The 18,342-nt window shown below is 51.5% G+C and overlaps 1 protein-coding gene across 2 annotated transcripts; it reads right to left on the reverse strand.

Moving 5' to 3' along the window:
• Positions 1-1,417: 1,417 nt before the first annotated feature.
• On the reverse strand, positions 1,418-15,900 carry LOC119104823 (geranylgeranyl pyrophosphate synthase). 2 transcript variants are annotated; one of them, XM_037228540.1, is made up of 9 exons: positions 15,747-15,900; positions 14,035-14,159; positions 12,004-12,158; positions 7,249-7,393; positions 6,265-6,385; positions 4,638-4,777; positions 3,687-3,821; positions 2,557-2,665; positions 1,418-2,282 (listed from the first exon to the last, which is right to left on the reverse strand). In XM_037228540.1, the coding sequence occupies exons 2-9, from the start codon at positions 14,122-14,124 to the stop codon at positions 2,233-2,235; spliced, it is 945 nt and encodes a 314-aa protein (XP_037084435.1). In that variant the 5' UTR covers positions 14,125-14,159; positions 15,747-15,900; the 3' UTR covers positions 1,418-2,232. The 2 variants fall into 2 exon arrangements, with proteins under 2 accessions (XP_037084435.1, XP_037084436.1); XM_037228541.1 differs by having other exon boundaries at positions 15,847-15,871.
• Positions 15,901-18,342: the final 2,442 nt, after the last annotated feature.

Genomic DNA, 18,342 nt, shown 5'->3' on the forward strand with positions numbered 1-18,342 from the left:
CACGATCAGGCCGGGGGTAACACGCGGGCACCACATGTCACAGTGAGACCCGCGAAATCAATGCTACCGTGTAACTCACAACCGTCAGAGGCGGATCCAGGATTTTTCCGTGGGGGGGGGGGGAGGGTCAATTAAACCTTTCAGACATAGGGCGGCAAACGGCGCCACGAACATAATGTGTGAATGTGTGCATCATGCTCCATGCCTGCATTGTGCCAAGTTCCTACAATATTTATCACAAGGCGTCGGATACTGGGGCACGTTCATGTCTTTGCTGACTAATATGCTCTTGGAACCCTAAGCCATTTTATGGGCCAAATTTCTCCCTCTTAGAGAAATATCCGCGCAAACCCAACCCAGGGTATATGCCCACACCCCCTAGGTTCCTTCCCTTTGGTCCGGCCATGCCAAGCCAAGCCCATGCCATGCCAAGTGGGCAAAGCAGAGAGCAGTTGGCAATGACAGGCGCCGGACATTGCCATGGTAGCTGGCGATGACAAGCGCCGGACATTGCTTGCCATGGTAGCTGGCGATGACAAGCGCCGGACATTGCCATGACACACTCCAAAAGCAACACCTGAAAGCCAACCCCACACCACGAAATCGTACAGGTAGTGGTCATTGATTTCGCCGTGCGATGTGACTGCGGAAACATGGCGTCGAAGCCCTCCGACGTGGCAGGAATGGCACGACTCAGCTATACCTCCCACCGTCAGGGCGAAGCCTGGCACCTCCCAACTGCTCGAGATCACATGCCTCAACGCCACGGCACGGCGAGCGTTTCAGCGCGTTTCATCAGCGCGATGATCAAAATGGCGGGGAATCACGATACCCGCACAACCCCTTTGCTCTTGCCGCCAGCTCTACCCTTAAAGGCGCTGGTACCCTTGCTAAAACATTCCTAGCCTGCCAATGAGAACCGACGACGTCACACCCGGCACACCGATGACGTCACACCCGGCACACCGATGACGTCACACCCGGCACACCGATGACGTCACACCCGGCACACCGATGACGTCACACCCGGCACACCGATGAACGTCACGCCCGGCGCAACGATACCGTCACGCCCGGTACACCAATGACGCCACGCCGGGTACACCAATGACGTCACGCCCAGTACACCCGTGACGTCAAGCCCGGCGCACCGATGACGGCACGCCCGGCACGTCTTCAAGCGCTGCTACATTGTCTGCTAGTATGATGGAGCCTTGGACAGACCCGAGCTTTGATCAAGCGGCTGTGACGTCATGGGCAGACAGCTGCACTCGGTACCACTAGCCAATGGCGAGAAACCGTGTTCAGATCAAGCGGGCCGATTTCACCAGACTACGAAACGCAGACGCTGGCTGCATTGCGTCAGAGGCTGGCGAGACACGGTGGTTTTGAATTCGGCTCTTCGCATGCAACACCTCCAGGCGTAATGTCCAGGTCCGCCTCGGTGTGGGGACTCGTCTCCCGCGGCAAACCACGCCGGCACAGCGATCATTTGGTGATCATGCAGTGATCATTCACGCCGTGATCGCAAACGTTCAGCTTTGGCCGATGGTACCCACCTGTGCAGGGGGGAGGGGGAAGGGGAGGGGATGTCAAGTTAGGAGGAGCCAGGTCGCTGTCTTTGCGTCCAATCATCGTGTTCGTGGCCCACAAAGAGAACCGCCCTCGTACCGCCCTTAGCTAAGAGACCGGACGCCTCGCTCTGTGGCAACGAAAGGGGACCAGGAACTGTAACCGAGCTAATCTTCGCCTCTGATCCGGGCGACATCGGCCCAAGTCTTCCCAAGCATGGACGGAATATCGTCGTATGCACGTCAAAACAAGGTAAGAGACGGAGCAAAACATCGCCACTGACCGCGAAAAAGAACTGCAATAGTTTAACTCACACCACGCTAAGCGCAGCCCTGATTAACGCCTGGCCAGAGGAAACCTGCCTTACAAAAATAAAACATCCGTTGACGGTCTGGAAATCAAGTCGCTGACACACCACTGAGAACTGAACGAGCGACATGGCACCGTGCTCTTAGCGCGGCCGTGCTGAGGTCAACCAACACCAGGGACTAACGCAACAGGCTCAAACATCTATCACGGTAGCTGATCCGTAGCTGATCAAGGAATGCCCTCTTCTCCAGGACAGCAGGCTTTGCCTCGACCTCCTGGACCTCTTCCTCCGGCCACCACCGGCGTAAGACGCTCTCGGATGCCCGCGCGCCGCCTCTGGGCCCGCGCTGTTCACCACACCTTGAGGGAGTTCAACACCATCTCCAGCTGGGGGTTTCCACCTGGGAGGGCAGAGAAAGTAGGCCGGTGATGGCGGCCCGAATAAAAGTACAGACAGATGTGGACGTCACGATGACGTTGCAACTTTGCGGCAAAAGCAAGTCTCAAATCGCAAGATGAATCGCGTCACAGTATTTTACAGATGAGTCGATGAAAAAACGTGGCACTTTATGCACTTCACTTGGCGTGACGTTTTATCACCTCTGCCCTGGATTCGAACCCCGGACCTTCCTTACACGAGTGCACCACCTCGTCGCTTCCCCATGAATTCCTTACCTAGCGTCTTTATCTGGTCACGAGCCTCGGCATCTAAGCACTTGAGTGTCTCCAAGGTGTATTCAAAGGAGCCGAACTGCTTCAGCAGCACGATGCAGTACTTTTTCACCTGGGAGAAGAAAACAAGGCAGTTTAACCGGTTTTAGCCGGTACGGGGCGGTGACGTGTGCAACGGATGCGATGACGTCCATAGGTTCGGGCAGAACTCAAGAGATGCAGAGGGCCGGGCCCGGGTCGCGTCAGGTCAGATAAGGAGCTGTCGAGGCCAGGTCATAGGTCAGAGAGGGAGCAGTATAGGTCAGGTCAGAAAGCTAGAGGAGCTGTGGAGGACAGGCGTCAGGTCATGAGGTCAGAGAAGGTGCTGGGCATGTCAGGTCAAGAGATCAAAAAAGCTATGGAGGACAGGTCACAAGGTCAGAGAAGATGACAGCTGGAGCCGTGGGGTACAAGTTGGCCTCATTCGTTAACAATCGCTGGGACGGAATTATAACTCTATAGTAATTGTCACCAACTCAATAGGACATGATGACATGCCATTAGAATTATCGTGGGATCGGTGTCGATGGCATTGAGTCAGTTATGTCGTAAAGACTGCGCAGTTAGTCATGCACTGCACCGGCTCTAAAACATTCATAAATATGCAGGTCCGAGACGCGTCCTTGATTAGTGCATTTTACCAAAGTAACACTGAAAGACGGACCTCGAGCCTGAGCCATCCAGCACAATGCGGTCAGTTAATCAGGTGGTGATGCGGAGTCGGGACCCGGGTCTTGCCTTGCCGCGATTCATATTTTCATTTCATTTCATTCATTCATTCATTCTTCGCGCTTTCCAGCGTTGAACAATCTCAGTTTCAGCGAATCGTAATGGGTGACACTGAGCGAATATTACTGACAACGGAGAAATGACGAACGCGAAAAAAACCTGAGGCGGTCAGCTGAACAAGACATGACAGTGTCTGCGCAATTCTCGACGTATGTTATAACAATGCAACACGCGCACCGTCAAAAAAACTGCTTATACATCCGAAACAACGCTCGCAAAATGTGATTTGCTCATCCCGGGAATCGAACCCTCGCCCACGCCCTGTCTACTCACAACCCCGGTGACTCGCCTACGCAGCTACGAACCTCGATGTCGGTGGTGCGCTGCCTGATGATGCTGATGATGCGCGTGTCGTCCGGCCGACTGGTGATGGCGTGGATGCAGGGGAAGTTGAACTTTCCTTCTGTAAGGTCCTCGGCGTAGCTCTTATTCTCCGCGTACTGCCGGGCGACAAGAAATAAGGTAGCGCTCTCAAGAATTTAGCGTAGCGCGGCGCTCTTAGCGCTCTCGAGGCAGACATGTCAGAGTGCGCCTTTGTCATGTTCAAGTGACTCAAGCTGCTTTCTGTATGGTAGATAGAGTAGCAGGCAAAGCTATTCTGCCATTCTGCCAAAAGGTCAAATGGCCCGCACAATCTTTCGGCAATCAAGTTACCGATACCCTTCGATGCAGCTCGAAAAACTGTACCTTGCAAAGCAAAGACAAAGTTGGACAAGTTGGACAGAAGACAAAGACAAAAACAAAGACAATGCTTTTAAACATCCACATTCACAATATGTACAGTATGTACAGATGTACTTTTCTAGGCATCTAGGCCTTCTCTAAGCAGTTGGCCAGGTCGCGCTCAGCCCTTTTTGCTTTTCGACGACAGCATTGTCAGTGCCTTATCATAAGGTCGCTGGAGATTGCGCGGTGTGTTGAACCTCGTCCTAACGCACTGCACAGCTCCTACTGGAAATAGGGCAGAATCCCTCTACGTGTGGCACGCAGCTGTTGTTGCTGCTCTAGCTGTCGTCTTATTTCACGCACGAGAGCATCCGGTCCACCAACCCCATATTTTCTTCATGAACGCATTTCTACGAAGTCTTTGTTAGTAGCAAGCTGTCATTTCAATAATTAGTAAACTATGTCGTCTCATCTCAATTCATGTTGATGACGGTTTGGCATCACATACCATCACACAATGGCCCACCACACATCACATCTACGAGCCCCCGACCCCCTGTCGGACGGGGCCGCCGGCGCGGGTCACTGACCTCTTCCAAACACAGGTTGGCGTAGTCGTCCCGGATCTGGAAGTAGAGGCCGAGCGTGGAGGCGAGCTTGCTGAAGTCGTGTTGGCAGCTGGAGAACAGCTGCATCAGCCGGGTGGCCAGCCCGAACAGGCCACCCGTCTCTGGCGGTGACACACGCACGTCACGTCACCGAACGTCACATCACAGAACGTTACATCACAGAACGTCACGGCACAGAACGTGACATGACGTCACGTGACATGACGCCACATCACCAAACGACGAGTCACATCACCGAACGTCACATCACATAGCGTCACGTCACATAACGTCCCGCCACGTCACCGAACGTCATATCACATAACGTCAAGTCACAACACGTCACGTTACCGAACGTGACGTCACATAACGTCACGCCACTGAACGTCACACACAACCGTAGGGTGGAAGGTTTCCGCCGCGAGGTTTAACGTCACGTCACGTCCACGTCCACCACGTCACGAACAGCCGGAAGGGGCTGGCCGGCCCACGACTTCCCCGTCCGCGACCTGATGGGGGTGACCTTCTGGGGCTCTTTGGTGCTGCCGCCGCAGGCGAGTGACGCCGGCGCGTGCTGTCTCGATTGGGCCGTTTGGCGGTTCGACCCCCTTTCAGCGACGCGTAACTGGCGGATGCCGAGCGAAGGGAACAGCTTTCTGGGAACGGGTTGCGGGTCGCGGGGTGCGGGGTGCGGGGTGCGGGGTGCGGGGTGCGGGGTGCGGGGTGCGGGATGCGGGGTGCGGGGTGTGGGGTGCAGAAATGGGACACAGGATGTGGGTTGTGGGTTGTGGGTTGCGGGTGTGGGATGCAGCCTGTGGATTTTGAGTTGTAGGGTGTGGGGTATGGGTTGCGGGGGTGCAGGGTGCGGGTTTTTTTAAACCACATTTTACATAAACACCATATTTCAGAGATAATTCTATATGTCCAAGATTTCGTCATGCACAAATCCTGTTCCAGCAGCCACACTGACATCCGCAAAATACCACAGCAACGTACACCGCCCGTGAGCACAGGGAAGATCCCTGCACGCTCACTGGTGGATGAGCGTGATCATACGGGTGAAATTCCTGCACACTCATTGGTGGGCGACTTGTGAGCATACTTTTGGATACCTGCAAGCTTATTGGTGGGTGAGTATGAAAATACGGGCGGATTCCTACACGCTCATTGGTGGGCGAGTGTGAAGACCCGATTAAATCTAAATGATCTTATTTTAGAACTTTCGCGTTCTTTAGCCACCTGTCTCATGACGTGGTCTCCAGGCTGACGGATCGAGACAATCACAGGAGAAAGCAAGGCACCGCAGTCGGAGACACCGAAAGAGACACATGAGAGATATCGAAAGAAACAGAAGCAAACGCGGCTAACTGTCGAGCGGCACTACCCGAGTACCACAAAAGTCACTACACTCGGCCACCACAAGTCACCACCTGCATCAAGTCACCACAAGTCAACACCCAAGTCACCACAAGTCACCCCAGTCACAAATCACCACCCCAGTCACCACAAGTCCCCATCCAAGTCATATCATACACTTGGTCCCGTTACAGAATGCCCTCCTGCTCACTATCGAGCTACTGCTCGCGCACACCTCCCGAGCGGCACTCACTGCGGATGGTCATCTGCCTGTACTCCTCTTCGGTGGGACAGTGGAAGTTGTCCCGCCAGTAGATGTCCATTCCCTGTCCCCGATGCAGGTCCAGCAGCTGCTCGCAGAACACCGTGGTCGCCTGCCGACGTCCGTGACGTCATCCGTGACGTCATCACGCGTCAGCGCGGCACAGTGGGCGGAGCTGTGGGCCTTTCGCCCCAGGCGCATAATTGGGCTCGCTCTGCCGCAGGGAACAGTCAGCGCAACAGTGGGCCTACAGTCCACGCCCACTTCCATTTGTTTCTAAAGGTCTGAAGGTCTAAACGTTCCAGGAGTCTAGCAACTAGATTTCGCTAAGGGAAAACCCCCTCCTTAAACGACAGCAATTTTGCAAAGTTTTTAGCTCGGCCGGGAAGAGCGTTTGCGGGAGCACAAGACCACGCAATGTTACTTATGAGAGGACAAGGCCACGCAGTACTCCTTATCCTGAGGATAAGGGAGGAGGATAAGGCCACACAGTGTTAATTGTGGGAGGACAAGGCCACGCAATGTTCCTTATGGGAGGGCAAGGTCTTGCAGTGTTCCTTATGGGAGGACAAGGCCACGCAGCGTTCCTTATGGGAGGACAAGGCCACGCAGTGCTACCTGTGTTCTGTCCACGCTTCGGGTTCCGTTCATCACCGACAAAAAAAGATTCGACAAGTGCCACGGATTCAATGGCTCCGGACTTGTGAGGCATGAAAACATACTTCAAGAACAAATTGCATTCAAAGTTTAAAAAATTGCGTCACTTCATGGGAGGACAAATTCTACAATATAGCACGGGCAGAAAATGACATATTAAAACATACACACTTTTCCCTGCATGCAGGTTTGCACCTCTCATTGGCGCAGCAGCCAGTCATACCAAATCACCAACACGTGCCAAACCTCACATGACAGATTATCCCAATCGCAAACCCCCCACCCCACCCGTCCCCGTCCCCGCCAAGCGGAGCTAACCTTGGGGTGCCCAAGCGCCTGCGCCCGCTCCAGGCCCATGAAGTAGACGTAGTTGGCGGCGTTGATGGTGCTGGCCATGCCGTAGATGCTGTGGGCCACCGGGATACCGCGACGCAAGATACTCCGGTCCTCGATGTCGTCAATCCTGAGGAGGCGCAGACGACATGCGTCGCCGTCGTCACCATCGTCACTATCGCCATCGTTACCATCATCGCCGCTATCGCCAACGTCATCACCGTCGCCATCGTCATCATCATCATCGCCACTATCGCCATCGTCACTATCGCCATCGTCATCGCCATCGCCACTATCACCATCATCACAACCGCCGCCATCGTCATCACCACCATTCTCATCGAATAACGGCAACCGAAGCGACATCGCCACCGCCATCATTTTCGTCGTTATTACAATAGCATCGTAAATATTATCATCATTGCCATCGGTATCACCTTCCGGACAAAGCCGGGATTTACCTGACGAGGGACAGACAACCTTCAAAACCCTTGCCAGTGTGCTTGGTCGATGAATTGAAAAGCCCACCAGCCACGACAGCTTAGTAGTGTCGCGAGTCTCGACTCATATCACACGCTGGGTTTACAAATACTCAAAACTCACATGACATCAACCAATGACAAAATACGCCAAGCGACAATAAGGCACATAATCCAGTGAACAATATGCAGTTCGAGTCTGTTGCAAAAAGCATAGTAGCGTCAACGAATTTCCTCAAGCGCAGCAGAAAGCAACAAGCATGCGTCTGTCGTGTGAAAGCCTACAACAACCTGTGCCACCCACTGTCTACGGACGTCGCTGCTTTCGCACTCGCCCAGATCGACGCACCGGATCAGACAGCGGAGATGGCTCGGCGAGTGGCCTGTGTGGCTCAGTGTGGCTCAGTGTGGCTCAGTGTTAGCGGTGGTACGTGCGCGGGGCCAAACCCAACTCGTCTGTCACACCACCCAATACGGGAGGCTGCGTCACAAGTGAACACTGGTCTACCCGGGAGCATCATCATCATCATCATCATCATCATCATCAGCATCAGCATCATCATCATCCTTCCCTCTTATCCTCTATCTTGCTTCATCCTGCATCCTTGCGACAACCCGCTTGTCCGGGGCAGACTGCATGTGTCAGCCACGAGTGGGCCAAGGGCCACGTGGGAAGGGGGATCATGACCGGGTACTCAGCGCGCATGCGCGGGTAAAAAGCTCGGCGGTTGGCCCCCTTGGCGCACTGCAAGTCTACCCCCACCGTCAACCATTTCCCTTCATCCCATAGCCCTGAAATGATCATTCCTGGTCGAAAGGGCTCTAATCCAAAAACAAAACAAAAAAACAAAACAAAACAAACCAAACCAACCAGCTATCCGAGGGCTCACTCGGCGTTGGCGATGAGGCATCCCGGAAGCGTAGGTTTACGGGGCACGGGGAAGGTGCTGCTGGGAGCGAACTGTGTTTTCCCTGAAAATGGACATCGGACGGAAAACCAGCTCGCTCAGGAGCACAATATGTCGTCAGAACACTCTTTAGAATAAACCGCCCGGACGTGTGTTGACGTCGGCCACAGCTAGCGGCTGGATCTGGCGGCGGTTTGCAGGGCTTAAGGCGGCTGTGGTGACTCACGTACTCCTTGGTTCCCCCTCCTTCTGGACTGCATGTCCAGCTTCTTGATCACCCCCCCCCCCCCCCCCCCCTCCAACCCAGCCAACGAAGAACAAAGCGTAGTATTGGACAAAGAACAGATTCACCCAGGACAGATCATTTCACTCCAAGCTCGGATCATAGCAGGATCTTTCAAGACTACTCCAGCACAGGGTGACATGGATCCAGCCGGGCGGCACGTCAGCAGTAGCTGTAGTAGCTGTAGTAGCTCCACTGGTGTAACGAGCAGCCCTCTTTTCATGTCCAAGCACGCTGCTACCTCGGCAAGATATTTGGCACCCAGCAAGCGCTGACCAAACAACTTGCTTGCCGCGTGACAGTCGACCAGGCGGACGCATGACCCCAAGGCCGTTGTCACAGTGGTCTTACCAATGATGCCCAGACAAGTCCCCCATCCGCAAGGCTGATTGTCTTGTCTGGAGGTTGCACGCGCACATCTGGGGGCAAGCAGTCCTGTCGGACGACCACCTCATCAACACCACCGTCGACCATGGCTGAGACGTGTCGGCCATTGATGGTGACCGGCGTGTACCGTACCCCCGGCTGAGGAACTTCACTTGACGTCGGATACCCACCCGCCGCGCCGCGCGCCAGCAACGCTTCCTACCCAGCCAGCAGCGGTGACCGCGGCGACAAGGGTGGCAGCATCGAGCTGGGCGGGGGCGGCGACGGCCTGGGCGGCGGCGGCAGCGGGCTGGACGGAGCCGGCAGCGAGATGGGCGGCGGCGGCAGCAAGTTGGGCGGCGGAGGCAGCGTCGGCATCTAGTTGGGCGGTGGCGACGTGGCGGCACAGGCGGTGGTGAGGGCGAGCCGGGCGGGATGGCTCGTTGAAGGTGGAGCAATACGACATTGGAACGCGCTTCTTCACTAGGATGGGGTTACGCATGGCGTCCGCCCGCAAGTACGCGTAGGACATAGTCTTGAACATCTCCACGATACTGCCTGGCATCGACGTCTCTGGCAGCCGACAGCTGGCCCGGGGCTTCAGCAAGAACCTTCTTAGCAGTTGCATCGATGTCTTCCAAAGGCTGAAAGTATGACTGCCGGAGTGCTGCCCTTACGTTTCCATCCACGGAGAAGCGAATGAAGCTCACTTTCCTTTCGGTTGACCTTTTCTCCACGTCGGCGAACAGCTTGTCACCATCCAACCAGTTTTCCCAATCCTGGTATGATGAACCGGAAAACTTATCGAGGGAAATACCACACTTATCAGACATTTTGTGTGAGCTTGAGTGACCACCACCAATTTTTTTTACGTTTGCACCATATCTCGACATCCAGAGCGGCTAAAACCATCAATCAAACTGCAAAAGATAGATAATTAAATATGGATAGCTCAAAATTCTACGTTTTCTCACTGAGTGCAGCGAAGCAAATGTGCCAACGCTTGTGTCACCCATTCATCTAATTTGATGTTTATTGGGGTTTGCGGGCGCGCCGACTGCGGTGGTCATTTGACGCCCATCTCTCGTCCCTCGGGCCGGCCTCGCAACAGGTCACGCTGCGCTGAGCTCACCCGGCTCCACCAACCACAACGCTGTACGAATTCGCGTGACAGTTGGGTTCCAACCAATCAGAGGCCCGCTCCGCTCCAACTTGCGGGACGTGGCAGCGGCGGGCGTTGGTTGAAAAACCCACAAAACCACATATTAACATCCATCAGTAGCCTGATGATCGTAATTGTGGCGTTCGTGCGCAACTTACAACTCACAATTCTCCGAAACAGGCCGGCCATGGGTTTGGCCAGGCGCGTTTTCGGCGGCGATATCAATGAGTCTGTGGCGATTGCAATTTTCGGCGGCGGTGGCCAAATTTTTACAAAAAAAGCGAAAATATCCTTTGGTGGATATCACAGAACACAGAACAGAACAGAATAGAAAACAGTACACCAGCCTGCCGACTTTCATAGCTGTACTATCTGATCATGCTGATCTCTACAATCTTTTGTTTCATGACTGAATGATCAGCCAGTTTTCGGTCTTGTTCAAAGAGTGAGCGGTTTCGAAAACAGTGCTACTGGCCGACGGCTGCCGTTAGCCGACTGGTGATGTAGGTATGCATCACATGACACTTTGCTGGGTACATGATGAACGCTCGTTTTAAAACGCCGAACACAAAATAAAGAAAGACAAAACACATCCCGCTGCCGAACCCCTTCTCGGGTGATGTTTATGATGGTGCATGCAGCATTTCATGTATTTTAACCCCGCACAGGTCAAAATACATGAAATGCAGGCTCCGCGGGCCCTCAAGCGCGGGCCACGTAGGCACCGGATGTGTGGTGAAGATACGGGGCACGTCAGCATCGGGAGACACGAAACCTGGGACAGCACACGGGTCCGGGAATGGGGCGCGGTGTGTTTTGGATTTTGGATTTGGAATTTGGATTTTTTTGGATATTTTTGTTTTGGATTTTGGATTTGTGTCGACTATACGCGCATGCGTGGCAGAACGATAAACAAGTCCGCTCTACTAAGTCGCGATTTCGGACCGGATAATCTCCGGTATTGCCCCTGGACCAAAGCGCCGGGGGGACTCCGAGGTGCGACTTCTTGATGGTAAAGAGCCAAGCCAACTAAAGACCCTCCTGTCCACTTGAATGGAAGGTTCAGGTACGTAAATATGTCATTACTACCAATGACAAAAACGCTCATTTACGCAGAACTTGGAGGGATCTCGTGGTTCGCTGGTCAGCCCATGTTGGGCAGCACGTTCCATTTCACTTTAATGACGCACTAGATGAAAGCGCGACAGAAAAGCACGAGTCGGTAGGCATAACTGCCGTTTCTCAACCTAAAAAAAGAAAAAAAGGAAGCACACTTTACGTGATTAGCTCGAGCCGCAGCAATTTCAATGGCGTAGTGTGGCATAGCTAACCTGACATGTGCTTTGTGAGTGTTATCATTCTAGATGCGTCTCAGAACAATCACATGATTTGTGCTGAGAAAACAACGCCCAAAAAGGCAAACCACACGACCTCTGCACATCCTGCATGTTTTTGGCTGTACACCAGACCTCTCCTCCTTGCTTGGACATTTACGGTTAATCGAGGAAGTTGAACATTGAATCAATGAAGTCAGCAACTTACAGCAGGCTTGCATTGTGTAGCATCTCCACAATCTGCTCGATCTCCGCCAGCTTATCGGGCGCTATGTTCATCCAGTAGTTGAACGACTGGGCCAGCTTGGTGCGAATCTGCTTCCCCGGCATCTGGCAGATGTACTGGAAGGGCTGCAGCAGCATCTGCCGGAGGGTAGAGGTCAAGGTCAGGAAGGAGCGGGCACACCCCTGGCGCGCTCTTGGGTTCGTACCTTGGCGCACGATTTCAGAGACCGCGCAATCTGCAGTTCGAAGATGCCAGACAACTTCGCGTTATATACGCCATTTTGTTCATAAGTATATAGCGCTTCTGAGGAAACGGGTAACGTATATCACCAGGAGGTCGGGTCTAGCGTCTGCTAGAGCAGGTAATCCGCAAATGAGTCTGGGGCGCGGCTGCGACGGCAGGGGCTACCAGGCTTTGCAGCGAGGTGGAGACATTACATGGGGGGGGGGGGGGGGGGCGGAGAGATATGGAATTCAACTAACCAAAAACAAAGATGACATTTAAATGCGAACATTACTTGGTGGAAAAATTTGTTATGCATGACGAAAGCTGGTGCTTCCGACCATCTGATTAATGTGCTCTGTCTATGAACCTACATGACAGGCGAGGCACCTGGCTTCGAAATTGAAATCAATCGATTTTATAGGATGCCTGTGGCGGCTTGTACCATTTGCTAACCGCCAATGAACATAAAGGAATATCAAGTAACAAGCAGTTGAATAACGGAAATGACCAACTATTAGCACGCATTAGCTCGGTTATTTTAGTCAAGATTACTGACAAATCCGCAAAAAAATCCCTTTCCCATTCTGACAGAAGTATTACAAAAACGAAAATCGTTAGGGAGCATATCGTAATAAGCAGGGCTACACGCCCGTGAGGCTTCATGGCGTAATCCCGGTGCAGGCCACAGCCCATTTTGCTACACGCTCAGCTTACGACACAACCACAGCATCACATATTCAAATTCGGTTGGGAAAAGGTGACTCTGGAGGCTTCCGGGCCGACTGCTGACGAACAAACGGTCCCGAACGCCCTTGAGATCCGTTCACGAGCTGTAGCCCGTACCATCGCCAACACCACGCGGCTCGCTTCACGTCTACCTTCTTCCGCTGCTGAGATTTGGCATAGATTCCAAGAAGCGCCCAGTGCGGTGGGGCTGGGGATTTGGGCACCAGAGCGTGTGACCGTCTGCACAAGCCTGCCCATGTTTTTAAAGACGCGATTTTCCGTTTTAGCTCCGCCAGAATGTTGGTCTCATTACGCTGCGACGTCGGGTCGTCGAGATCTGGATCTGTATCTGGATCTGGATCTGGGCCCCACTCCGTTCTGTATCCTCCAGCTGCTTCGCAAGTGGGAACTCTCCCTTTTCGCGTACTAATCCAGGGAGGACGTGAACTCGTGCTGCCATTGCCATACCGCGGGGAAGTTCCTCCGAGCCGACAGCTCACTCGGAAATCTCGAACAATTTATGCAGGACATCTTTCAAAAATTGGGTGAAATTTGGGTGGAATTTTGGGTGCCGATCGTGCAGTGGTCAATGCATCTGCGTTAACCAGTGCGCGTTTAGGGAACCAGAGGGACGGGATTCCCTTTCTCCGAGGCCTGCCATTCCCACCATGGTGAGAGGTAGGCGCCGCCGTATAGCCTCGGCAGCTGAGTGCGTCATAAAGCCCCCATGTTAACCATTTGAGCCTGGATTAGTTATGGGAAAGATATCAGCCTCTATAAGGTGTAGCAGCAAGCGCGGGCAGTGCGCCCACAACGATATCTTTCGCAGTGCAAGGAGGGCCCACTCCTTTCCCAGCAGCCTCACTCGTGATAATCAGTGACAATAGTAACAACTGCCAAGCACATCTTACAGTACTTCATTGCTCAGGGCAATGACATTCACAACATCGTCGAAACCGAATGGCAGAAAGTTTTGGTACCTGGAAACAAATAGATAACACTAAAATGATCACATTCTATCTTCAGATTCTATGTGCTACACCTGACAGAATTAGTACCGACCTTATCCTGAGCAGGATCTCCAGACATGCTGAGGTACTCAACAGATGGGCCATCTTTACAGTCTCCAGCAGAATCTCTTGAGTTCTCCATTGCTTTAGTAGTCACTTTTTGATGCAATGGATGACCTGCAGGGCAATACAGCTGGATTAATGCTCACTAACAAGGCTGCACTTGATGAAGAGGCAATGGTGTGTGATCTCCAATGAATACTTCACTGATATCTTCACAAAATGCCTATTTGCTTGAATACATTATGCCTATTTGCTTGAGTTTGTTTGTACATACATGTGTGTCTGTGTGCTCTAATGCTGAGATAGGCACCGCATCACAGAGATAGGCACCGTAATTGCTGGCAAATTGCTCTTTGTTTAATCCCCTGAATGTTGGTGTCCTGAAAAATTGTGGCTTGTTGTTTTAAAAAAAGCTTTAAAATTGATTAGTACCATTGGCATGTGATTTGGAACTTGCCTCTGCTATTGTTTTGATAAAGACATGTTACTGAAATATCAACCCATCTATATCTCCAGTCTCCTGGGTTTTCTCTTGAGGAATAAGGCTACCACCACTATCTTATCTAAGATGTCTGCCTGGTCTTTGTCATGGCCTATTTTGGTTATTTCAGCTACATTTTTATTTGGTATTGTTTTTGGTATCATGGTTTGGATTGCACAACAGGGTCACACATGATGCTCTGCTAGCTATGGAAGAATGCAGTATACTTGCCATGCACTCTTAGCTTTATTGTTTTTATGTATGCATCTTGCCAGATTTTGGCACCTCTATTTAAAGACAAAATTATTGCAATGTTCAACTCCACAAAACATGCCTACCCATGTGAGAAATGATGCCATGAAGGGACAGCACAACACACAGATTGCATCTGATGCTATTATTGCACCTTTGCAACAGCACACCTTCTTTTAATAGACATTGGCATGCATATGGCATTTTGAGGATGAAAATGTTCCACAAAAGGGACTTAAGCCTTTTGAAGCTGATTCTGACCATGCATCATCATCTAACAGATGTGTATAATGTGGACCCCAGGTGTTTTTAATTTTGAAGGCCAACATGGTGAAAAGATAATTATCTCCATATCTATTTTTGGGGTTCATGCTCATGTTTGCACATGCATGGATTTCAGATTACACATTTTCTTATCAGTATGACATTTTTTCTTGTGAGACAGCTTGACTTTATTTCAATTAATCCATACTGGACTATCTCTACAAAGTTTTCATTTGAAGATGAACCACATTTAACAGTGACACCATAAAAGCATGCTAACACTGACACTACCTAAAATAATTGTGCTGTATCACAGCACACTAAATAACATCTCATAAAAACAACACTATTTCCCTGTTACTTGTTAAATTAAAAAAGCTGTTTTATGGTTAACAGCAGCCAAGTTTGCACTTTATCCATACATAAAATTCTAGCACCCATTCAGCAAGGCTCAATTTTTTCATCAATATGGCATGTACTGCTCATATACTTAGGATCAGAGTGGTATGGGGGATACCAAGGCTGTCCCCCTAACTCAGGATATCCATCTTTGCTGAGGCACATGTGCATGTGTGTGTTTCTATATGAGACCAATCACCATGACCTCATACATACAAGCAAATCAAATTTGACTTTTTCTTTGGTTCTATAATGGTAAGTTTTACGGGGGCTCCGCTCTCCCCTACTCAGAAAATCATGCTTACAGCTCCAAAATCGAAGACTGTAAAGTTCCTGTGACAGCTAGTTCAAAAGAAAAAAACGCTGGATATGTCACGTGGGCTTCTATTGTGACAGAAAGAGCACCAACGATCGTAGACGCCCAATTTCTTATCAATACGCCACAAATATATGCACACAAAATCGCAAACGCCCCACCCTACCAACCCCGCTAACCAGGGCTTCCACGTTCGTCACTACTGCGGTACAACCCCACCGAAACCGATCAGCTGAGTGGCGGTTTTGCTCTCTTACCTTTGCTCGCAAATGGCGCCACAAGAGCTCTTACTTAATAGCAGTTCAAATGCTCTTTTAATATTTTGACATACCAAAAATATTTTAACCCGTTGAATAGCCTTGAAAGGATTTAAAATCTTGCTTTCATTTTACAATTTGCACTAAGACAGCAAAATCCACCCAACCACAAATACTTCCATATCAACAGGGCGGGAAATTTCGAAGCAGAAGCAGCAGAAGTAACGGGAGTCGGTTGGGGACGTAGACGGAAAACAGGGTGCGCGTCAAGCAGTTGAAGCGGAAGGGGTTCAGTTGAAGCGCAGAAGCTAGAGCTGTCGAGGGCCTGACGGTGAAAAAGGACACGAGTTTATCATTGGTTAGCCTGTTGTAAGCCTAATCTACGGCCCTCGTACTGACGAAGATCTGGGTCTTCCATTATCAAGTTTTCTCCGGTGTAGAATTTTACGCAGATTGCGCTTTACGTTGATGGTTGTTGTATTCACATTTTCTTTCTGAGTTCATTGTTCGCAGTTTTCTTGTTCGGTTGTGTTGAATTTAGATAGTGTTCTGCTGTTCTTACAATGGCGGAAGAAAACTTTAGTTCTATTCGATGTTTCTTCGAGGAGGTTGACTGGGTCCATCTCAGTGACTACGAAAAGCAAGTTTTTATGAAAAGAAAATCCAACTTCGAAATGCTGCAGGAGCTTGGTGAGCAATGAACCCGAGGATGTGCTTCAAGTTAACGGATCATAATTCTTTTTGACTTTGTGTTGTTATGTTGGGGAGGGTAGGGAGGGTTCTAGTTTTGGTAGATGCACTGTATAAGAGATGACTGTATACGAGAACCTTACGTGTCTGTGGGGAGGGGGGGGGAGGGCAAACACTGGGCTGCGTTAGCGGATCTAGCTGCCGGGTTTGGGGGAGGAGGCAAAGCCACCGGGCCAAATCACACACCTCACTCCAATTTCCATTTTGTCTTTGAATCAGGCCACAGTGGCCCCCACCATCCCCCTGCCAAATGGTGCTTCTTTGTTAAAGCTAAGATTTCCTGTGACATGCTATTAGTGCGCGAAAAATTTTGGCCCCGGTTTGGCGCCATACCACATTTTTCAAGTAATTTTTTGTCAGGATCAGGAGTTGCACCGACCAGCGCTCAATGGGACTTTGGCCAAAAACGTGCTGCTTTCATTGGATACCTAAAAATGCGCTGTCATTAATCTCGACCTTTGAATGGATGGATTTCTAAGATCAAAGTTCACGCTAAGCAGTGTTTGTTGTATGAGCCCAGATCTAGCCCAGCCCTGCCATCCGATTGCGCGATTCCAGGACAACGGCGGAAGTTGATAGCGAAAGCTTAACATGCCGTAATGCTCGTCACTGTCCGTCCTGCACTCCAACGTCAAGTGACCTTTATCGCGGCCGCTGCCACCGACCTCAGGCCACACCTTTTTTCCATACCATTCCCCACACCTTTTTCAATTTAAAATCCCATACTAACGTGGGCACTTCCTTTAAGCGGAAATACTGCTCTAGACAACGCAGTTCCGTTATTTAATGAGTATGCTCCTCAATGCGTCATTATTTGATTGCGTCACGGAGCGTTTGTATGACGTTGAGCGGTTGCCAAACCAGTCGTGCAAAATTGCCATCCCTGCACCCACTTGCAGTACTTCAAGCTCGCCGGGAGATGGCAGTGCGACCTTAGGACATGAACTAAATGTATTAGACTACGCAAGAGCCGATGGTAGGATCATTCAAAGTCAAATCTTGGGAATATTCTGAAGTGATGTCAATCAGTCGTCTAGAATCCTAGCGTCCTTCACCGTCTAACAAAATCTTACTTACGTGAGGATTCCGTCACGCATCATACGTTATCCCCGTACAAAGGCTCACCACCCCGCTGTTACACCTTTGCTTTAGTGTATGTGTTGGCGAATCGGCAGGGGCTCATATCACTTGCACCGAGTGCATTTGATGGTGTACTTCCTACGCACACACAGCATGACAAGAGCTCACGTTACTCCCGATCCAGGCATCGCCGGCCAGCCGCCACAGTTCATGCGGCCGCGGCCGGCACCGCCGGAGCCGCGGCCGGCCCGGCCCAAGCGGCTCCGCTCGGCCGGCAGCGATGACGGCTGGAGCCCGTCCCGGTGCGTGCAGCCCGCACGGCAGCGGGCCCGCTCCGCCAGCCGACGGGGCGCCGCCAAGGGAGCCCAGTTCCGCCCTCCGGTGAAGAAGGCGGCGGCGGCAACTGCTCGAGTCGAGGTTTGTGAGGCTATTTTGTGCTGCTGGCTTTGTGCTGACGATGACTTGTTTATTATGATGTTGATTGCTCTTTACTATTTT

The sequence above is a fragment of the Pollicipes pollicipes genome, unplaced genomic scaffold (assembly GCF_011947565.3).
Source record: "Pollicipes pollicipes isolate AB1234 unplaced genomic scaffold, Ppol_2.1 Scaffold_6052;HRSCAF=7182_pilon_pilon_pilon, whole genome shotgun sequence".
Taxonomy (NCBI): Eukaryota; Metazoa; Arthropoda; class Thecostraca; order Pollicipedomorpha; family Pollicipedidae; genus Pollicipes; species Pollicipes pollicipes.